Raw genomic sequence first — 23,889 nt, forward strand, 5'->3', positions numbered from 1 at the left:
TCTCCCCCCATATCTCCTGAGGCTTTGTATATCAGGGCACCCCCAAACTCTTAAAGGGGCGTGCCACGTGGCGAGGAGGACAAACTACCTAAATGTGACACTAACATTATCTGAATTGCAAGGGGGGGTTGTTAACTTGAGGCACATTTTGCATCCAAACACATGCACATTTTGCATCCTTAAATGGACCTGTCTCTACTCTTGGTCCTCGGCCACAGCCTCCCCCTCCCCACCCCCACCCCCAAGTGTTAGTTATCGCTTGCTCACCAGTCGGGTGCAGGTAAGAGGACAGATGGCTTAGCTTTGGCCGAGTGCTCGCTGATGCAAACCAAATTGCTCTGGTAACCAGCTGATGGGTTTCAGACTTTAATTGAAGCTTTCAGTGAGCTGCTCCACAGTAAATAGCATTATGTTGACAAAAGCAGCCGGGTAACCATGGACAAAGGTTCAGGGTAGCAGAGTTCAAGCCTCTCATGGATGCTGTGTTTTTTTTTATTTCCCACCATCATTCAGAAGTCCTTTAACATGGTTTAAAGACAGCAGTGCGTCATGTGAGCACATTTAAACCCCTTTGTCCTGGAAAGCTGGAGCTGATACAGAGCCCTTTTGGATTCTTTGCTTGCAGCTGCCACGGCGTGTGTGCAAAGGTAGCCTAACCTCGAAGCTTCCTTTTGATCACTGTCCGGCTGGCATCAGCAGCAATTGTTGTAGGTCTCTCTTGCGTGGCAGGATGTTCATTTCCCTCTTTCTTCTCCTATATACTGCTTCACATCTGAATGGAAACCATTTCTGATTTATTTCTATCTGCATGGGAGAATTTGACGGCTGCAGAAGGGTTTGCATGGTAAGGTCATCCTGCCGAACAGTACGCTCCCCTTCAGGCTGCAACACCCGTCTTTGAAGCCACATTGCTATAAGCAGTCTGAGTGGGGGTGATGAAGGGAAGAAGAGCCGAATGCTGGGGTAGGAGTGGGTGCCTGGGATGGCCCAGCTGGTTGCTTTCTGTTGTTCTGTCATCCTCTGGTTTCTGCTTTGAATTTAATTTGCTTATTTCCTAGGACAGAAGTGTAAAATGTCAGTGTTGAAAACTCTTTGCTAAGCTTGCTTTGTTTAGGATGCTTTGCTCACTGTGCATAATTAGCCAGAAATTAGTAGTTTAGGGTTATCAGGCTGATTGATCAACCTAGAAAGATTAGATTTTATTCACTGCTGTAGCCAGTCTAACAAAAAAGAAACTATAGAGAACCATTAAATAAATAAGTGAAATTAAAATCTCTATGGGAGCATCATGTTATGTTTCCTAAAAAAGACTGTAATGATAATAATTAAATGATGACAATGTGCTCTGTAATTTAGAAGCCCTAAAGGGCTGCTCCAAAGAGCTTTCAAACCTAAAGGTATTTACTCCGCTCTAAAATCTGAAATACGTTTAGTATCCAGGGTGGGGTTTTTTCTCCTGTTTCTTTTACTTTCCAATATCTTCAAAATGCTTTGCAAGCCAGAGTGGCTGCTGTTGTGCTTGTTCATTTGTATAAATTTAATTAAAATGAAAAGTGCATTTAAATCACTGATTGGAATAAGAACAGGAGTACTTGTGGCACCTTGGAGACTAACAAATTTATTTGAGCATAAGCTTTCGTGAGCTACAGCTCACTTCATTGGAATACTTCATCAGCCTGCGTATAGAGCACTAATGCCATGACTCATCATTGCGAAGAGCCAAAACGTGGTATGTGAGATGTATTATCCCTTCTTTACTGTTTCCCCCCTTGCGTTCTGTTACAATTGGGGTAGATTGCGCTCTTGTATTGAACATGAAAGCTGATGCCACAGCGGGAAAGAAGTGATTAATAAGCAAATAGCTACAGATGATTCTGGAAGGACTGCACTGTATTAGTGAATGGGCGAAATGCTGATTAACACATAGCAAAGCAGTTCTGAACGAGAATGCTGGAGAGTTGTCTAGATATCACATTTATGTTGCTGATATCTAGGCTACATACCAGAGTTAAATTCATAGTCTGCATTAAGGGAGTGATTTTTCAAAGGGTCTCTATTGCACCTGCTCTATGTACGTGTCCATTTGTGAGAGTGTGTGTGTGCATAACTCTATGCTTTGTGTACAAACTGAGGAACTGTCTGTCCATGTGGTTTACTCCAACCAGAGGGAAAATGTATCTAGACTTCATTGAACACATCAGTCACAGGATCAGATTTGTAAACAGACATAAGTGAAAAAGGAAAATGATTTATAGCAAAAACTCCTGGGGGTGGCAGTTAGGTTCCAGTTGTCAGCTCAGGCTGTGTTCTTTCTGGGCCTGTGAATTGGAATGGAGATGGAGAATTGTCTGTCTGGGCTAATCGGTATTGGTTTCTGAGGTATCCATCATGATGACATGGGGTGATATTTTTACTCTCCTCATCATTTTGTTAGGCTTTTAGAATTTTATCAAGTTACTCTTGGGATTTTGGAGGGTGGGGTTTTCCCCAAAGAATACCATATATGAACACAACACAGTCTATGCTATAATCATTCATGGGAGCATAGTTATTCAGAAGGCAAGAGTTGATCCTCTGCTGATCTAGCTGGGGTGTGTGTGTGTAAAATTAGTAGATTTGGAAGTGTGTGGAGATTATCAGGAACAATATAAAAGTCCACAGGGACAATCCATTGATTAAGGTATTAACTAGACCGGGCCAGAGAATGGAAATGCCATGTTATGAAGGATTTCAAGATTGATGAAATTTTGTTTTCATCAGGAATGAAACCTCCAAAATTTTGAAATTCGCTGCAAAAGAAAGTTTCAGAAAAATTCTCGATTTGGGTTGATGGAAAAGGTTCATTTTGACAATATTGAAATGCTTTCTTTCAATTTTTACTTTTTTATATTCTGTCATAAAAAATATTTAAAATGGAAAGTCATTTCAAAAGGAAAAAATGATTCTGTTTGTTCTAAAAATACTGAAACGGGATGTTTAGACATTGCTGGAACTTTTTCTCCCTTTTTTTTCCCCCTCCAAAAAGAAATTCACACGTTTTTGCAAAGTGTCCAGACTTCAACTGGAGTATAGTCTCCAATGGATAAATGGTTCCGGCAAAGTTTCTCTGACCAACTCTAGTTCTGAGTGAAGAATGCTGAGATTTTTCTAGAATCATAATTCATCATTTGACTGTGGAGGAAAAAAAATCATATGTAGAGCAATAGCAGTTTTTTTTTTACTATTCCTAGCAATTAAATGCAATTATTTACATTTTATTCAAAAGGACGTTTGGCTCTGAAAAGGGTACAATTGCTGTTATCTTCCACTGGGCTTCAAGGAGTGGGGCATTTGCAAGATATGGACGATTTGAGGCATACTTCAGTGAGAGATAGTTCATCTTCTGAAACTAGGGTTGCCAAGCGTCTGGTTTTCAACAAGAATGCCCGGTTGGAAGGGGACCCTGGCGGCTCTGGTTGGCAACGCTGACCAGGCCATTAGAAGTCTAGTCGGCGGCGCAGTGGGGGCCCGGGGCTAAGACAGGCATCCTGCCTGCCCTAGCTCTGTACAGCTCCCAGAAGCGGCCACCAGGTCCTTGCGGCCCTCAGGCGCATGGGCAGCCAGGGGGCTCTGTGCACTGCTTCCGCCCCGAGTGCCAGCTCCACAGCTCCCATTGGCTGGGAGCTGCAGGGGCGGCACTTGAGGGTGTGAGGGCAGCACGCAGAGCCTCCCTGGCCGCCCATACACCTAGGGGCTGCAGGGACATGGCAGTCGCTTCCTGGGAGCCGTGGTAAGCACCGCCAGGACCTCAGACCCCACCCCTTTGTCCCAGCCCTGAGCTCACTCCTGCACCTCAAACCCCGCATCCCTGGCCCCGCCCCAGAGCCCCCAGCCGGAGCCGCCCTCCACAGCCCCAAACCAGAGCCCTCTTCTGCACCCCAAACCCCTCATCCCAGGTCCCAGCCCAGAGCCCATATCTCCCCCCTGTACCTCAATCCCTGCCCCAGCCTAATGAAAGTGAGTGAGGGTGGTCAAGAGCAAGCAACAGAGGGAGCGGGGATGGAGCAAGCGGGCGCTGGGCCTTGGAGAAGGGGTGGGGCAGGGGTGTTCGGTTTTATGTGATTAGAAAATTGGCAACCCTATCTGAAACCAAAGCAAAAATGTGGCTGCCATAACCCATTTCTTCCATGGAATTATGAACCCACAAATTTATACACATGGAGGTTGTTTTTCCCCCTTGAAAGAGCTTGAACACTGCATTTTTCTTTAAAAAACAAAAACAACAACAAAAGAAGAAAAACCCACATCAAAGAAAAAGATGAAAACGTGAAGAAGTTTTAAAATAAAGATTTAGGGAAGCCTCTCTTTTTTTTGCAGGTTCCTTATCATGACAGTCTCACAATGGTATCTATATGGTTGTTTATATTTTCTTGCAGAAAAAGATTTACAAGTACAAGAAAGTGCTTAGTAACCCAAGCCGTTGGGAGGTTGTTTTGAAGGAGATTAGGACACTGGTGGACATGGCGCTAAACTCTCCACTACAGGATGATTCCATCCATCAAGCACCACTGGAGATTGTCTCAAAGCTGCTCTCGGAGGTAAGATCATGAGGATGTTCCCATCTTGTTGCTTTCTCTTTGGAAGAAACCAAACATTTAACAACCTGTCCCCATCCCAAACTTGTAACTTGGGTTCAAAAGTCTGCCCTCGAATATGCACTGTAATTCCTTTTGATTTCAGTGGCCCACTACCTAGGTGTTCATAGTCAATAACTCATTCATTATGGGTCTGATCCATAGCCCGTTGAAGTTAATGGCAAAACTCCCATTGACTTCATTGGGTTCATAGCTGGGCTCTATATGTATGTAATAGACTATATCATTCTCACAATGGATCAGTGGGATGTGAACACTGATACGTATAATAAGCAGCTCTTTTCTTATTGCAATTTCAAATGGAGATATCAGAGGTTTTAGCCTCCCCCGTATCTGTGTCAAATAGATGGTCCACTTCTGGGCAGGTTTGATATCATTTGTCCCCATTTTTATTTGCTAGCATTTGGTGCTGTATTTAATCTGTTGCTCACTTTGAAATGGGTTTCCTTCTTACTCTTAGCACCTGTTCTCTGGTTGTTTCAGTTCCACTACAAAAATGAAATGTGATGCATATCAAAATTTTGTATCTGTTGGGTAAAGGGTGTGAAGGGCAGGCTGCATTTTTGTGCTCATCTATGATGAGGAGAAAAAGAGCTGCTTTTCCTTTGGTGCACTAAGATTGCGGCGCTGTTGTAACCTCATAGCGCCTTGTGGAACACGGAGAACATAGGGAAATAGTGTATTGGAGTAAATTGATGCAGCTCAGTTGACTTACGAGCTGCTACGTGGTATATGCTGGGGGTATATTTGGCTCCATGTTAGTAGGCAGGAATTACAGGCAAACTGCTACAGTTAGGCCTCCAGCCATGGCAGAGAGCGGCAAGGAAAACATTTTATTAACTCAGTCTGTGGAATTGAAAGCGTGAAATTTAGAAAGCATTTTTTAAGAAATACCTCCCATTAGTTCAGTCTTCCCATTAATTGGTATCTCAGGGAGCATCAACATTTAGCAGAAACTTCCTGGCTGTAAATCCAGGGGTCATGATCCTGTAGGTGCTGAGCACCCCTTTTTGAGAAATGGAAGGGAGCATGGTCCCTGATAGTAGATGATGTATTAGCATTAAAGGAATAGTTTTAGCATAGATGATAGCATTAAAGGAATGGTTTTAATAGAGCCTGATTTTATTCCTGGTCGTCAGTGATTGCAGAATTGGACCCTGGTCCTTGTTCATTTGCACTGGCTGAGGTGTGTGCATTGACCGTGTCAGTTTCAAAATAGGGTTAGCTCATTGATTTCTTCTGTTTAACCGTTTCAGAACACCAACTTAACCACTCAAGACCATGAGAGCATTATTGTGGTGAGTATCCTTATGTCAAGTTTTGGGGGTCACTCTGTGGTTCTGATAGTTTCATTTCGCCCTGGTTTTGGCTTCTACAGTGCTTGCTCCTGCCCCATTGACATGAGTGGCAGCTTTACCATTGACTTCAATGGGTGCAGGGTCACACCCGTTTAACCCATTCACTTTTTCATAATTCTATTGTCCCCTTTTTCCTGTTTGGTATAAATAACAATAAAAGATCCCTGATTAATGTGTATAAAACTCTGTAGAAATTTTTAGAATGAATTGTCTCACTGCATGGTTGCACAGTGCAAATGTTAACATCTGCACCTGCCAAATTTGGCCCCTCGCAACCTGTGGTTGCCATGGTTTTCTCAGGGGCTAGTATGCTGTTGTACTTTTGTGCACACTTGGGCTAGACTGTGGAAGGTGTGTGATCATGTGTTTGCCCTTGCAAATGTGGGAATGTGTGTGTATGCTTTTACCCATTACACAAGTGGATCTGAAAATGCTTTCTTCAATTTTCTCTGATTACCTACAGTGCATTTATATGGATATATAAATAAGTGAAGCAAAAGGTAGCCTTCCTCCCCATGCAACCAAATATAAAATGTTAACAATTTATCAGAGGTAAAAATTGCTTCCCATTCATTGTAATTTATTTCAGTTGCTGGCGATTTCTAGGAGATTTTCTTAGTAATCTAATCTAGTACTTCACCACCACCTGATCATATTATGTCCATCCATGAATCTTCCTGCAAAACGACATGACATAAAATGTAGCCGCCACTAGGTGTGACTCGCACTCATCTCCTGCTCAGGACTCCACTTTAGCTGGTATCAGTCATTATGATAAGTTTCTAAAGTGGCAGTCTCTTTGCTCTGAAGTCCACTATGGATTTCGTTTTACTTCAGTGCTAAGGTTAATGCAGACTTCCTGTTGCCAGTCAGTGATGATTGTTATTTGGGGGAGGGGGAAAAAAAACTTTGTGTTTTAAAAAAATAAATAAAAAACCCCAACTATTCTGGCTTTTATCCAATTCTGAAGATTGTGCCTCAGTTATTAACAGAAATACAGTTTCTGGGTTTTTAAAGCCCCTTGCAAATATAGCAGCAGCCTTGCATTATTCTTGTTATTTATTTGCTTAGTAGTAGTAGTTTGTTGTTGTTGTAAATATTTGTGGCCTCAGTGATTTACCTGTATAGATAAAGCCATGTGCCTTGCCCTAGATTTAGCTAACAGCCTGATTCTCATTACAAATTGCCGGAGAGTAACAAACCATTTCTTTGCCTGGTTTAGTTCCATCTCTTTTGGGGTGGAGTGGGGGTCTGTGTGGAATGTATGTGAATTTAGTTCTGGTGAAAGGTAACAGATGGGCAGCCCTGCAGAGCAAAGCTCTCTCTTTATCCACAGGACAGGCATAGGTTGACCAGAGGAATGCAGGCTTCCCCCACACTGTCCTTGTTCCAGAGAGATCACTGACTGGAGAATCTCCATGGCCCAGTCAGATCTCAGCCTCTCTGAGACTGCCGATTCTGGTTGTGTCTCTGTGAAGTGGACATCTGTACACTAGGGTCTGGACTGAGATGACAAAGCTTATTTGATGCAAGCCACCAAACAGCAATTCCATCTTCAACTGCTATCATCTGATAACCTCTCTGTCAACAGGCAGGCATAAAACCCTCACCGTGACTTTGCAATACAATTTATGAGAGGGATGGAGGAGGATGGATGCTATAGCAAATTATTATAAAGATAAATTCAGATAGAGTCCTTAATGTAGTTAACTGTCGAATATGTAGCAAGGATATTATAGTCCAGCTGAATATTACAGCAAGAGTGCACCATCTTTATAGTACTGTAGTAAGAATATATTGCTATAGGGCCATGACCAGTGAAGAAATAAACAGCTGTAGGGAGGGGAATTGCACAATAGCCAGCTTTAGCTGCTCCACTGTTATGTAAAATCTAGGCAGCTCTTTGCAGATGTGCTTGGTTTTCATTCCAGAAATTCATGTTAATCTTCTCCTATGGCTGAGTGGGTGTTGTGATTCATGGTGATTTTGATGGGCTAATTTGAAATGATCTCCTGTGGGAAGATTGAAAAAAAAAAAAGAAAACCAAACAGGCTGCATTAGCAAAACCCCCAAATGCCATCCAGGTAGAATGCCTGTCGTTCAGAAGTTTAATACACAAATGCCCTAGCTGCTCTGTTGAAGAGTTTTACTTTTTAAACTGGTACTGGGAATCCCTTATCCCAAGATTGAAAAAGCCTGAAGGCATCATCATGTACAGAGAATGCATTGTTCTAGTACTGCTTTCTAATTTACAAAGGAGACAGCAGCAACATAATTTCATTACACTCACAGTGGCAGGTATGACTTGTAATATATTTACAGTACATAACCACATCAAGTTGCTTAGTGATGGAGAAAGAAAGGCTGACCTGAACTTTTGGAAAGTTAGACTCATGTTTTTTATAGAGTGTAGTTCCACAAAAACAGTAGTGTCATTGTGGTGATCTTGGTAAAATGAAAGGAAATCAGTCATTCCCCGCAAGCGGGGCCTGTTTTGTACTGGGTGGTAACGTCCGAGCATGAGCTCATTATAACGTGAAAGACATAACGTGTGTGCATTTAAGTATATTTTAGAACCCTTTAAATAAAGTGGCACTGCCACTGTAATCATGGGTCAGATTCATCCCTAATGTAATACCTCTGAAATCAGTGAGTCCAGTTCTGCTCTCATTCACGCTGGTGTAAAATCTGGAGTAACCTATTGTCTTCAGTGGTGTTACTTTTGAATTTACACTGGCGTAACTGAAAGCAAAATTTGCCCAATGGGCTTATAACAAGGATGAATTTAGGCCCATAATTTAAAAATAAAACAAACCCTAGTTTCCTTATTAACACTTGGGAAAAAACAAACCACATTTCTACTGGTGGTAGATTTTGTTCCAGAAAACAGAACAAAACCCCCTAAAATCCTAAATATGTAACTTAATCCTGAGAGGGTCCAATTAAACTTAGAGACAAGGTGGAAAAGGCAGTATCTTTTATTGTAATGCTATCTATAATGTCGATACTTACCATGTTGTGTTTTATTGTAAAAGATATGACCTCACCCACCTTGTCTCTCTCTAATATCCTGGGACCAATGCTGCTACAACAACACTGCATTAGACTAAATTTACAGTCACCTTCTTATCCAGGTCTCTGTTTTAAAGAATTTTAAAATATACTCACTCACGTTCTTTTATTTGAGCTGGCCTGTGTGATGAAGTCAAATTGAAGTATGCTAACTTTTTATTTTCAAGGCAATTGCACCTTTGCTGGAAAACAATCACCCTCCGCCTGACCTCTGTGAATTCTTCTGCAAGGTACTAAGAACAGATTCATTGTCTGAAGCCTCATTGATTTTTTGTTTGTTTGTTTTTCTTAACCTCTTGAACTGATCCCCCAGTTGGTTTCTATGTTTGGTTGATGGCCAGCAAGATCCCTGCTCTTAATGGGCCAGACTGTAAAATAGTATTACATGTCAGGAGTATAATCCTCAAACTCTGACACACAGCGATGTCTCATTGTATGTCCCATTGCTAGCGTAAGTGCCACTGGAACCAGTGCGTTCTGATGGATCATAATGTGGGGCATACACTACACTGTCCTCTTCCTGAAAGGTTGTGTGTGTGTTACTAGGATTCTGGACTTGAGATCCCAAGGTCTTTGAATTTGAAAAAGCTGCTATAATTTTAATTTTCCTCTCTAAACTGATTGATATTTCAATTTAAAGTCTAATTGCTGACAGTTGGATATATGCTTTCCATCAGGTCCCCTTGATTACCGGATAATTCACTTGTAAGGAAAGACTGTCAGATTGGCAGATTCAGAAACTTATCAAAGTCATTCACACATTGTTATTAAACACCTGTAGGGCCAGTGCCTGCCCTCAAGGACATGTGCATCTAAAATCCCAAATTGGCTCCTGGTGACTAAGGGCAAGTCTACACTTAAAATGCAGCATTATTTTGCAGTAGTGCTTTAATGAAGACGGTGTAAACTGACGGGCGACAGCTCTCCTGTTAACTTAATTAATCCACCTCCCCGAGAGGCGATAGGTATGTCCGTGGGAGAAGTTCTCCTGTCAACGTAGTGCTGTCTACATGGTGGGGGTTAGGTCGGTATAACCATATTGCTCGGGGTATGTGGTTTTTGAACACCCCTGAGCAACATAGTTACAATATACCGGTATAGGTCTGTAGTGTAGAACAGACCTAAATATATTATTGATGAATGTTGTAGTTTCAGGTTTTATACAGTGATTTGGTAAAGGCTAGGGCTCCTCCAAGCTCCATATGTATTTATGGTTTCTCATTGCAGCACTGCAGAGAACGCCCTCGGTCCATGGTTGTCATAGAAGTGTTCACACCAGTGGTACAGAGAATCCTCAAACACAACATGGTAAATGTCGATGTATGTATGTATTTGGTTGGTTAGGAGAGCAGTCACTGTGACCCCTTACATATGAACTGGCTATATTTCTAGTCTATAATGCGCCCATCACCATGATGCCTGGTCACTATATGTGTGTACCCTTGCGCAGTGTAGCCATGCACTACATCTAAGGTGCTTACTTTGGGCACTCAGACTGAGATTTTCCAAAGCATCTAAGCTAGATAGACACTAAACTCACTTAGGTGCTTTTGAAAATCCTACCCCCAAGCCTGAAAATGTTGACCTCTCATTTTTATTTGTATGTAATTATTACGAGGCATGTCAATTAATACCAGGAAGTGCAGCCATCTCGGATGGAGCCCAGTAGCTGGTTATCACCTCCCAGCAACACTGAGGACTGCCTGTCTTGTTCCAGAACAAGAAAGTGCTTTTATGAGCTCTTTGAAGGGTACGAGCGCTGCTAGTACAGTTTCTACTTTGCATAAGCAGATTTTATTGCACAAAGCTGCAGTTTGCTATGATCCCTGGAATGGGTTTCATGCTTTTATAACTGCACAAAGGGTTTGTTTTCATTGTTATAATTATAGATGACATCCACAGCCTTTCTGGGTCACAACATACATCCCAAGTAAACATTTCATCTTTCGTATTTATACAACTTCTTTAACTCCTAGAGTTTTCAGAACTAAGTAACAAACCCGACAGGGCCAAAAGGCTGTATTCTTGGTCCTGCGCCCACTCTCTCCAGACATGTCATTTTTGAATATGCCGTAACCTTCAATAAAATATTCTGTACATGTTGTTCTTGGATTCCAGACCATTAAAAATACTACTACTACCACCACCAAAAATAAATAAATAAAATCCAGTGCTCTTGTGGGGTCTCAAATAAAATCTAAATGCACAGTGCGCTGCTTGTATTTGGTTAGCTTAAGAGAATTGCTCCTATTTACCATACTTAGCATTTGCAGATTGGAACTCAACATGCCTTTTTACCACTGTGTGTAATTGAAGAAATTTACAGCGTTAAATATTAATGGGAGTGGATTTGGGCACTTTACTGCTCTTTGGGGAATTATACTCTGACTAGTCTCTTTAGACTGCATATGTGTGTATATAAAAACGTTGTCTTGGGGAAGAGAAGCAAAGAGCCCAGTGTTAATTTCATGGCATTAGCAAGCCACTTAGAAATCCGGTGAATACTGGTCAGGGAGTCAGGAAACGTAGACTCTATTACTGGCTTTGCCGTTAATGTGCTCTGTGGTCTTTGACAAGTTGCTTCAAGATCTGTGCCTCAGTTTCCCCCTGTAAAATGATACTCCTCTTCTTTTGTAAAGCATTTTGAAATCTATGGGTGAAAAGAACTATAAAAGAGCTGCTGGTTGTGGTGTTGGCCACAGCATTTTGTGTCTGCCTGTGATTGCAAGGCAGTGGGCCCAATCCTGTTATATATTGAGTGCTGGGCAACTTCAACACCGATTGACTTCCAGGAGACGCTCAGCTCTTTGCTAGATCAGACTGTGTTTGCGTGTAAGCAGTTTTGGGTTTGCTTTGCTTTTTTTCCCCAGTTAACGTGGACATTAGGCTAAACGAATCCATTAAGCTGGCCTAACGTATTGAACAGAGAAATCTGTGAATAGCTCCTAGTTGAGCGCTCTGGTTTTGGTGGATTTATAGCAATGCTAGAGAGTACGTTGCATAATTTACGTTTTATGTACATAAGACAACTTAATTTTATCAAGGGGTTGTGGTGCCATCACTGGGAGATGAGCTGTCGTGTTTTTACTAATGTGACTGGAGCCAGAGAATGGAATTCCAGACATACTGTGATACACGGTGAAGCTGGGGGTGGTTTGCAAAGGTTTCCAAATCAGCATCTGTCTTTGAGCACACTTTCCCCCTCCAAATTGCATCAGACCATACCTTTCAAAGCTTTCCCCTTTGGACCAGCTTATAAAACAGAGGGCTCGAATTTTTAAGACTGAATGTGATTATTTGCTTGAAAAGTCCTGATAATTACACGCTCAACTGACTATTTGCATGCTCAACTATTGCAAATGGAGTAATTAACCACTGGAACAATTTACCTAGGACATTCTCCAGCACTCAGTATTTATCTCGAGACTGGTTGACTTCCTAAAAGATATACTGTGGCTCGAAAAAATTGGACTTGAGTGTGCAAAAAGAGGGCCGTGCATGTGCAAATTGGAACTCATGTATAAGTACTACATTTTTACATGGAAGGTCATCTTCTGCATGTACACACACATTTCAAAGGTGTATCTTGGGTGACAGAATTTGAAAATATGGCATCATTTTTATTATTTATCTGTATGTACGGTCAATGAACAGTGGTATCTGCCGTTCTCTTGAAGATGTCAGCATAGTGATGAAATGAATTCAAATGTCCCTGGGCTGATCTCTGTTGAAAACACACAGTTTTAACATACATTGCAGGCATGTTTCAGCGGCTTCACTGAGTGTCTCCTTTTTGGACAGGATTTTGGGAAGTGCCCTCGGTTGAGGCTGTTTACTCAGGAGTATATTCTGGCTCTGAATGAACTGAATGCCGGCATGGAGGTGGTGAAGAAGTTCATTCATAGGTTAGTAACAGTTAATTCTATGGAGTATTCTCCAACCCTGTGAACATATTCCTCTTTGTGGCTGAGATGAAAGACAGGAAAACCATGTCTTGTGGATAACCATGGAGTGGCCAATGTTTGCTGAAACGCTGTCAGTGCTAGCAAGCACCAGGAAAAACTAGAGGTTCATCAGCACAAATTTTCCCACTGAGGGCCTGATCCTATGCCAATTGAAGTCCATGGGAAGACTCCTCCTGATTTCAGTGGGCTTTGGATCAGGCCCTTAAGTGAGAACTCTTATCTAGTGTACAGCTATTTGTGAACCTTCATGGTAGTTTTTCTTCAACAGGGCTACAACAGTGCTACAGTAAATAAACTCAGGAGCAGCTTGATCCAGTTCTCAATGCAGTCGTATTCAGTGGGAATTTCTGGGGTTAAATCGATCTCACTGAACTTCCCCGAATCTCTGTCCCCTGTTCTGGGACCCCTCTTTGCCTAAAAATGTTATCACCTAGAGACACCTTCATTACAGTAATGTCGCCTTTCGGTTACTTCCTCCCACCCCCATTGTTTCTTTTTTATTTTTCAGTATGCACGGTCCCACTGGACAATGCCCCCATCCCAGGGTCCTGCCGAATCTTGTAGCTGTCTGCTTAGCAGCCATTTATTCTTGTTATGAGGAATTTATCAACAGGTCAGTTTGACTTTTCCAAACTATGTTCTGCTCATTTACAAACACTGGTGGGGGTGTGGGGGTGTGTGTGTGTAAGTGTGTGTGTGTAAACAGAATCAGGTGTGTTGAGCCCTTACCCTGTTGTATTTGTTCCCAAATATCTTGTGAGAAACTGAGCATTCCTGTGAGAGCTGAGTGCCCTTGATTCCCATGGCTAGGCCCCCTTGATGTAATCCACACACTGTGAGATAGATAATGCAGAGATGAGGTTTCTCACAAGTTCCCAGTGTAGAAAGGGGGTGTGTAGGCCTCAACATCTTTCAGGATGGTGAAGCTCAACACCTTCTAGTGCTCATCTTCCTTTGCACCTTCTGTCTATCCCCTTGTAGGGGAGGCCTGCAGTTGTGACTAGGTCCTGTAGAGATGCACAAGGTAAAGAGGCTTGCCAGGCATCTGCACAAAGGCCCCTTCCAGTCTGGGGCTGTGTATTCATGACACTGGGACAGCTCATGACCTGGAACGACGAGCTAGTTGAAATTCCTTAACTCCAGTGCACAGTGAATGTCTTCACCCACACAGTGAGCTATACTAATAGCCAGGAGACCAATGACCTCTAAAGAGGTTTAGATATCTGAGAGGAGGCCGCATGTAAATCGTAGTGTAAATTTAGCTCCGTACCTGGGTTGGTTTTAACCGCAGTCTGTTGTTATGAGACGTTTAACTGGTCAGATTCCAGTGTTGCCACAAGATCGATGTTAAAATGGGCCTGGTGTCAGGCTACTGACGTACTTTTACGTTTTTTCAGGCAATATCAAGGGCTCTTTCTGTTTTTGTTTCCTACTCGTTTATGCCTATCTGATTTTCCCCATGTGTGCTGGCTGTCTAGTAGCCAGCAAAATTTTCTAACTAGAGGACTGCAGACCAGAGTCTGGACATGTACTATATTTAGTTGCGCACTTGTGCATGAATTTAACGTCAGCTTCGTGTAACTTGGGTGAGAGTGCAGCATTCCCCGTGCCTTTATGTTGAGCTGGCACAGCAGTCAGACTGATGGAAAGTACAAATTCTCACAGTATAAGGGCCTGTGGAATGGTCCTTCTGGGGCTTCAATAGTTTTCATCGAGTTTTGTAATATGAATAAAAAGGAGAATCATAATCAAATGGGCTGGGGTAAAATACAGCGGGCAGTTGCAACAGAACTTGGCTTCTCAGCCCCACTGTCTTCCCCATGTTATGTCTGTTATGCTTGGCTACTAACGTTATAAGTTTCTCTTTAAAATGCAGTCGAGACAATTCTCCAAGCCTGAAGGAAATTCGCAACGGCTGCCAGCAGCAATGTGACCGAAAGTCTAACTTACCCCTCCGGCTTCTCCACACGAGTCCTGACCTGGTCTCTCAAGAGGCCACCTTGAGCGAATCTCGCCTCAAATCAGTCATTGTCACATCAAACGAGATCCACGTGGAAGTGGAGCGTAACAACACAGCTAACCAGAAGATGACAGCCAATGTCGGCAACGATAGTGAGCCCAACTTGATTGACTGCCTGATGGTCAGCCCCACCTGTAGCACCATGAGCATCGAGCTGAGTGCCCAGGCAGACAGAATTCTTGGCTGCTACGTGGAAATACTCAAAATGCTGTGAGTGACTTTTTACAGCCTTTCGTATGTTGTCGTCTTAGCAGTTAGGGGGCTTTTCCCAGAGGTCTGTCTCCTCCAACATCTGTGTGCAGCTGGCAAGATAAGACAGGGTTGTAAATCTAATGCGAGCACTGAAGTCCAGTGCCTGAAAGAGGCATCTGGTGCTGCCAATAAATTCTAAAAATAGTATTCGGAGGATGAAAATGGAAAGCTTATTTGTACATTGAGACAGGATATTGTTGCTGGCAGCTATTGGTCATTTATTACCCACAAAACATTCCCATTTCACCCCTCTGGACCACATCAGGATTATTGAACACAGATTCCAGGGGGTGGAACTAGCTTTAAGAGACAAACTCCTGTTTTAGGCCAAGACCCTGTATTGTGATAAGCACCACAGCACCCATTGGCCTCGGTGGGAGTTGAGTGAGCTCAAGTGTCCCTCAGTAGGAACTCAGCTCTTCACAGGATTGAGCCCTTAACGTTTTGCAACTCGTTATGCCTGGGTTTTGTAGGTGGTTCAGACTTCCCTCCCTCACAGGCTACTCTGTTGATTAGGCAGTCCACATGGTACAATGAAACCCAGATAAATAAATGACTGCTCAAGAAACCATTACAGAATGCTTGTGATAAAGATGAATTAGAATTGAATTCCATACACTTGGGGATATTTTGACAAGGTCTCTGAGACATGAAGTTGCCTAATCAGGCTAGTCTTTTGGATAGGTTTCACTGGAGCAAGTATACTTTCAAGAGGGATTGATACTAAAAGGATTTTCAGCACTAATTTTTTGGGGTGGAAATTTAGATTATCAACTGGATGAATAAGTAAAATCAAGGGATAACACGAGATGCATGGTAGAAGTAAAAAAATTAGAGTGGAACATGTATTCAAACAGTGAGGCTGTGTGACCCAAAGGGATTGAATGTCAGGATTCCTGGGTTTTACACTCAATTCTACTTCTGAGTTACAGTGTAATTCATGGATTCCAAGGCCAGAAGGGACCATTGTGATCACTAGCCTAAACCTCTTGTATAACAAGCCAGCGAACTTCCCGAAAATAATTCCTAGAGCAGATCTTTTAGAAAAACATCCAATCTTGATTTTAAAATTGGAATGATAGAGAATTCACCATGACCCATGGTAAATTATTCCAGTGGTTAATTACCTTCACTGTTTAAAATTTGCACCTTATTTCCAGTCTGAATTTGTCTAGCTCTCACTTTGTTGAAGAGCCGATTATCAAATATTTGTTCCCCCTGTAGATACTTATAGAAAATAATCAGGTCACCCATTACCTTCTCTCTGTTAGACTTAAAGGAGCTCAGTCTATTTACTTTATCACTGTAAGGCATGTTTTCTAATCCTTTAATCATTCTTGTGACTCTTTTCTGACCCCTCTCCAACTTATCAACATCCTTCTTGAATTGTGGACACCAGAATTGGACACTGTTCCAGCAGCTGTTGCACCAGTGCCAAATACAGAGGTAAAATAACCTCTCTACTCCTACTCGAGATTCCCTTGTTTATTCATCCAAGGACCACATTAGCCCTTTTGGCCAGAGTGTTGCACTGGGAGCTCATGTTCAGCTGATTATCCACCACAACCCCCAAATCTTTTTCAGAGTCACTGCTTCCCACGATAGAGTCCCCCATCCTGTACGCATGGCCTACATACTTAGTTCCCAGATTTACATTTAGCCATATTAAAAGGCAATTGTTTGCTTGTGCCCACCTTACCAAGTGATCCAGATCGCTATGTATCAGTGACCTGTCCTCATCATTATGTACCAATCCCCCAGTTTTTATGTCATCTGCAGACTTTATCAGTGATGATTTTATGTTTTCTTCCAGGCCACTAAATGGCATAGGGCCAAGAACCGATCCCTATGGGGCCCCACTAGAAACATACCCGATGATTCCCCATTTACAATTACATTTTTGGACTTATCAGTGAGCCATCTTTTAATCCATTTAATGTGTGTGCCATGTTAATTTTATATCGTTTTAGTTTTTTAATCAAAATGTTGTGGCTACTGAGTCAAGTGTAAGTATATTACATCAACAGTATTACCTTTATGAACCAAACCTGTAAACTCTTCAAAAAAAAAAAAAAAAAAAAAAAAAAAGTACCAGAGTTCATCTGATAATTTATTTTTCATAAACCCATGTTAAATGGCATTCATTATATTCGCAAAAAGAAAAGGAGTACTTGTGGTACCTTAGAGACTAACCAATTTATTTGAGCATAAGCTTTCGTGAGCTACAGCTCACTTCACTTCATCGGATGCTGTAGCTCACGAAAGCTTATGCTCAAATAAATTGGTTAGTCTCTAAGGTGCCACAAGTACTCCTTTTCTTTTTGCGATTACAGACTAACACGACTGCTACTCTGAAACCATTCATTATATTACCATCCTTTAATGTGTTGCTGATTTAATCTCATATCAGCTGATCCATTATTTTGCCCTGGGATCAATGTCAGATTGACAGGCCTATAATAACCCAAGTTATCCTGTTCACCCTTTTTAAATATTGGTATGATATTAGCTTTCTGTCAGTCTTCTGGAACTTTCCCAGTATTCAACAGTAATGATCCAGCAAGCTCCTGGATTGAAATTCAACAGTAATGATCCAGCAAGCTCCTCAGCCAGGTCATTTAAACCTCTTCCATGCAAGTTATCTGTACCTGATGATTTTAAAATGTCTAACTTTAGTAGCTGCTGTTTAGCATCCTCCTGAGATGCTAGTGGAATGGGAAGAATGTTAGCATATATGACTTGACTATATCATCTGTGTTTTCACAAATACAGAACAGAAATATTTATTGAACATTGCTGCCTTTTCTGCATTATTATTGATAATTCTACCATTTCCATTTAATAATGGAGCAATACCATTGTTAGGAATTTTTTTTGCTCCAAATATACTTTAAAAACTCTTCCTTACTGTCATTTTTTTATTTTTATAGCTGCTTTCATTTCCTCTCTAACAAGGTCTTTTTTCTTTTTTAAATCAGTACAGCCTCCTTATTCGATTGCTAGACATCCAAGAAACCCACAAAGTGTTCCTAAACAATTCCCAATTATCATTCACATTTTTCTGATTAAACTCTTCCTCCCGGCTGATCTTGCTCACAACTATTTTCAGCTTCGTGAAATTGGCCCTTTTAAAGCACCAAATATATATAATTTATTTATTTATTACTGGTCTGGACTTTATTCTGTTTACACATTATAAATGCGATCAAGTCGTGATCACTTGTACCTAAGCTATTATCAGTGTCTATTTCTGCGATCAATTTCTCTTTATCTGTCAAGAAATGGTCTAATATAGAATTACCCCGTTAGCTGCAACACTTTTTGAGTTAGGAAATTGTCATCTATAATGTTTAGAAATGTCAAGGATGTTTTATTGCTGGCAGCATGAGACCTCCAGCATATGTCACTCAAATTGAAATCCCTCACGATTACACAGCTTTTTCCCCCCTGCACATTATAAATAGGTGTGTAAAGAGGTGGTCATCCTGTTCCCTAGTATGATTTGATGGTCTGTAGCAGACATTAACTAATATCGCATCTTGGGCTTTATCTGTTAGCACATTGATGTGTAACATTCAGGATCATTTTCGTCTGTGTCTTGGAAACAGATAATCCCATTGCTGACATAGAGTGCCACTCTGCCTCCCCTTTTGCCCACTCGGTCCTTCCTAAATAGGTTATAACCATTTGATTTTTAACGTGCCAATCATGCAGATCAGCCCACCAGGTTTCAGTAATACCAACTAGATCGAATTCGTGCTCATAAATAAATGAAAGTGGTGCTGGGAAAACCACTAAAGTTTCCCCATTTTTAATGTTTTAATAATACAAGGTGTTGTGAGGGGTAAATAACTGAGATTTGAGATGTTTGAGTTACAAGGCATTGTGGATGAAATCCTGACTCTGCCAAAGTCAATGGGAGTTTTTTCACTGATGTCAGCGAGGCCAGAGTTTCACTAAATAAGTGGGCAAGATTTCAATATGTACTCCCTGGAATTAAATAAATCAAAATGTGATGACTGAGGACTTCCTAAAAACAAGAGCCAGCAGAGGGCCACATTTTCAGAATTATAAAAATGCACGAGTGTGTTTTGTGTATGCCGTTACCACATTTGCATGTATACATGCAGACATCGCACACTTTGATTCTGTGCAGGCAGAGCCTGAAAATATGGGCTATACAATTTATTGGCAAGGCAAGTTAAATCCAAGATGGAGCTGTCATTCTCCTTTTTAGCAGCAAGCTGCTTTAATACAAAGTTTTGAGTAGGTTCCTCTTTGACTAGACTCCTCTTTCCTGCCCCTTAGAAAAGTTAGTATTCGATCAACACAGCATTTGGCTTTGGTTTACATGGTACCTTGAGAGTCTGTGTGTGCGTAGGTAATGCATGAGACATACCTCATATTCATCCCAGTCCCCTTGACTCTTGATATTTCCATAAACACCATGAACTCCCAGTCCCAACGCTATCTTGGGCGCTACTCATTTTTCTCATTAAGCATTGATTGTTTTATTGTTTTCATTTCATCATGCAGCTGACACAGATTTTATAAACACATTCACTGACGGGCATGTTCTTCCTTGTGGTTTACCTCCAACTCTCAGGTTACCCATATGAGGCATCTGCATCAATCTCAAGTCTTGTACAGAGAACTATGATTTCACTACATACTGTACATTAATATACAGTTTGTGACATGATCTACAAGTATTTTCAACAAGCTCCTCAACTGAAACAGTGGGGTTGGGGAGCCATTATGGCTGGGGTGTGTGTGTGTGCGCGCACGTGCACGCTGCTGAATTGGTCACCCTGGAGACCCAAGTCCACAAAATGAGTACAGCACATCACCAGTGGGTACAGGAAAATCAGTGCAAGTTTCCTCTGACTGCCTTGCAAGTATGTCCTGGTCCTGACACAAAAGGCACTGCTTTTAACCTAGTTCCAATGCCCTTCTATTCCCATTCAGCCCCTCCTCTCTACTGAGACTACTAACAAAGTTGCGAGTTAATGTCCCTCTGTCATTCTGGGTGTTTTCCCAAACCTGTCCTGAACTAGGAAGTTCTACCTGCAATAACAGTCATTATTTATTTAATGACTATATAATTAACTTAGGGTGTCAGGGAGTAATCTATTTAGGCTAATTTTAATTATTCAAAGTCTCACAAATAAGAATCCTTAACAATATCTTCAGTAGAGGACATTTCCTGTTCTTCTTTCTCCTGAACACTTGGCATTTTTGAATCAAAGAACCTTTGAGCTATTAAAATTTAATGCTATTCAGTAACCTCTAGAATAACTCATACTTCTGCAACACAGAAGCTTGAGCACCTGTTTGACAAAATTCATCTTTAACCAAGTTCACTTTTGTCATCCACATTGAGATGACTGTGATAGAACCAGGAATGGTTGATGATCCAAATATATATAACTCTCCATCATCATCATACAAAAGAAAAACCTATACTAATTGTTTGACATGTATTGGAAGGTGAGGAATAGTCTGGACAGATTTTAAAGAAGCTGTATTCTAACCTGGAATACAAATATGCTTTTTGTCCTCTTCGTGATGGATCAAACTCAGTGTCAAATAGACTCCCACGGATCCTGGACGCTGATGATATCATCAATACCAGCCAACCCGCCTCCCCCTTTTTTGAAAGACAAATAGCCTTAATTTTTTACTTTGAATCTATGGTAAATTGATTGAAAATTTGCGGTTGAGAATATTCAGTTAGAGCATCCGAGAGCTGCCTGCCACTGTCCAGTGCCTGGTTTAAGTGATGATGATTCCCATACACTGAAGAGTTTCCTGTACAGTAAAATGTTTCTTCCACATGGAGCAAATTTCCAGCATAATGTCAGCAAGGTCTTCTCCCAGTTGCAAACCTGTAAGGAGGGAAACATCTGCTGACAAATTTGGCTGTCTCTCAACTTCAGCTGACTGATTTAAGTTCACATGTTGAGATCTGTACATCCACAGCAGAGGAAAGGCTGCTTGCAGCCTGACTCACTGGGGCACCACTTGCAGGTGGCACATGTATGCAGGGGTCTCCAGGATTGCTTAGTCTTCAGATTATGTGGGAGTTCTCTTACCTTTTAGGGTATATAAGCAATTATGTTACAAAGGAAAAAAGAAAAATGTGTTCCCCAATTCATATCTGGAGACATCTACTGTTGTCAGTCAGGCTAATATGTAAGTTAAAATAGCAGCTAACCCAGCTGCAAGAGCAGAATCCAGTAGGAGAGGCAGCAGCCACGGACAGTGCTTGTGAATTTTCCTGTGACCATCTTTCCTCTTTGTTATTATTTGTTTCCGCTGCTGTCCACAATGTGCTAGGTGCTTTCGGAACCTAAAAGAGGCCCCAAATATCTCTCGATGTGGGCTATGCCTGTAGGTAAGTACAGGACAGAGTTAAGTCCAGCGGCAGAGATGCCTGGAGAAACTTACACTGCTGCTATTTGAGCTTTGTATCTGCTGGGAACATTAGAGGACTTCACTCTCCAAAGCTGTCAATCCAGCAGCACTACATTTGCCTTTAAAACAACAATGCTGAGCATAAGAGACTTCCAGCTCCTTTTTCAGACAATGGCAGCAGCATTTCTTACTGGCCCAAGGGAGTGCCCAGTAAAAATGATTTCCGCCCTGAAGTTCCAGTCCATGTGTGGATCCACACTGCCCCAAACTCCAGGTTCTCTTACTGCACACATGCACTGCAGCTTCCCCAGCCTCCTCTGCATTCCCCAATAGGTCAGCACCATACCCTGAATATTCCAAGCAGATTCTCTGATGTCATGTTTATCAGGGTTGCCCTGGGCTGCTAATATGTTTTGGATTGTTTGCGCTGCATATGACATGTGGGCAGATTTTCATTTTGGTGAAAGGTGATACCTGGAAAGGAAAATGTATTATGTCTGCAGGCAGATGATTGTGATGGCCCTAAGTCAAATGCAGTTTAGGCAGAGATTATTTAATTATTATTGGTGGCTAACATTCTGGACTGACAGAGAGACAGTTTTCTGGGTAAGTTACATTGTTTGCAATGGCAAGTGGTCACTCTGACAGCCTTCACATGTTTAGTACCTTGATACCCAGTCTGTCCCTAGCTTTCCATGGACTCTGCAGATAGCTTCACGCTCAGTAACACACAATCCTGACATTAATTTTTGCCTGATTTGGGATTTTAAACTGAAATCCTGAATAATGGCTGCACTGGGGCTGCTTTCTCGCAGAGGCCCTCCATGGGATTCAAGGCTTGTGATTAGTGAGTCGGAGCTTTCAGTTCAGCAACCACTGAACAGCTACATGGGAAATTTTGTCATATGCACTTTTCATTATGCCTTCTGTATCTTTGTGCACTATGCCTCCCCTGCTGTGGCCTCTTGTTAACATTCAACCAGAGATACTCCCAACTCCCTTCCTTTTTCCTGTTTTAAACAGCCCTGACTTGTCCAACAGGGCTTCAGAGCTTTTCAGGGACCAAAAAATGAAAAAATCAACCTTGTGAGTGCAATAACCTGACGGGATCTGTAGAGAGTGAGAATGTATTTGAAGAAGGAGTTGGTGTGAGGAGAATGAGACCACTCCTGGAGGCTTCTAATAAGTTTTAGTTTTCTTCTTGTTATTTTTCTGCAGCGTTTATTTCATGTTTCCGTAGTCATGAATTGGCTGATACAACCAATTCTCAAGAGTGACCAGAAAAGGAGACTAGATGCATGACAAGATTCCATGTTCAGATTACACTTCTGTATTCCATGTTCAGATTACACTTCTGTGTCCAAACTCTAAATAGTTCACTTAAGGTAGTTTTCTTTTTTCCTGGTGTTTAAAATGGAATCTGGTTTATTACTAATGTTCCTCATAGACCTTCCTCCACAAATGACACGTGCTGCTTGAAGTAGATAACATCCCAGCTTTAATATAGAGAGTCTCAGATTTCTGCATGACTCTGTCTGCAATGTCTCACTCTCTCTTCCCCTTTAATAAGCTGCTTTTTTCCTCCTCCCAATTTCTTTTGAAGATCAGCCAAAAAAAAAATTGATTAGTGCATATTATTCCTAATCACAACTCTCCAGATTGCACAAGAAAAGATTTCCACAGTGTAAAACTTAACCTGAGATGTCACAGTGACTTCACATATTAAACCTCAAAGTAGGTTTAAGCTTTTAAGCTTATGTTGGGAAAGATCTTTAGGTGCTTAACTCAAATGTGTATTGAAGAAGCCTTGAATGTCTTAGCCCAGTCTTTTGGCAATGGTCTGTCTCCTGGTTTAAAGGATCACTTTTCTAGTTGGTTGCACTGCACCTAAACATCAACAATATACGTATAGTAGAACCTCTGCTGCTGCCTAATTGTGTATTTCTGGTTCCAAATGAGCTATGCGGTTGACCGGGCAGTTCGTAACTCTGAGGTTTTACTGTATTTAATCTCAAAGCTATTTGGGAGCACGTCGTAGATCCAGTGACAGTAATTTTCAAAATGTAGCTGCAGATGGAATATGAATTGCAACTGTGAATAAATGGCTGTGCCCAGGAGGTAGGTGTTTGGCTTTGTCTGTCTTATACAGAGGTCTAGTGGTTAGAGCACAT

At 41.6% G+C, this 23,889-nt stretch overlaps 1 protein-coding gene across 10 annotated transcripts in view; it reads left to right on the top strand.

Annotated features, from left to right (window-relative positions):
• The window catches only part of LOC102930118 (c-Maf inducing protein), a 183,752-nt gene that overhangs the window by 136,899 nt on the left and 22,964 nt on the right, over positions 1-23,889 (top strand). For 4 of the 10 annotated variants that reach the window (XM_043525966.1, XM_043525965.1, XM_007059265.4 and 1 more), the window contains exons 4-10: positions 4,416-4,577; positions 5,891-5,932; positions 9,232-9,294; positions 10,292-10,372; positions 12,866-12,969; positions 13,538-13,642; positions 14,906-15,259. In XM_043525966.1, coding sequence (XP_043381901.1) covers positions 4,416-4,577; positions 5,891-5,932; positions 9,232-9,294; positions 10,292-10,372; positions 12,866-12,969; positions 13,538-13,642; positions 14,906-15,259 — 911 coding nt within the window. Of the gene's footprint in view, positions 1-399; positions 845-4,415; positions 4,578-5,890; positions 5,933-9,231; positions 9,295-10,291; positions 10,373-12,823; positions 12,970-13,537; positions 13,643-14,905; positions 15,260-23,889 lie in introns of those variants that run through there. The other 6 variants (XM_043525964.1, XM_037878215.2, XM_037878214.2 and 3 more) reach the window with 4 other exon arrangements.

Source organism: Chelonia mydas, chromosome 12, assembly GCF_015237465.2.
Source record: "Chelonia mydas isolate rCheMyd1 chromosome 12, rCheMyd1.pri.v2, whole genome shotgun sequence".
Classification (NCBI taxonomy): domain Eukaryota; kingdom Metazoa; phylum Chordata; order Testudines; family Cheloniidae; genus Chelonia; species Chelonia mydas.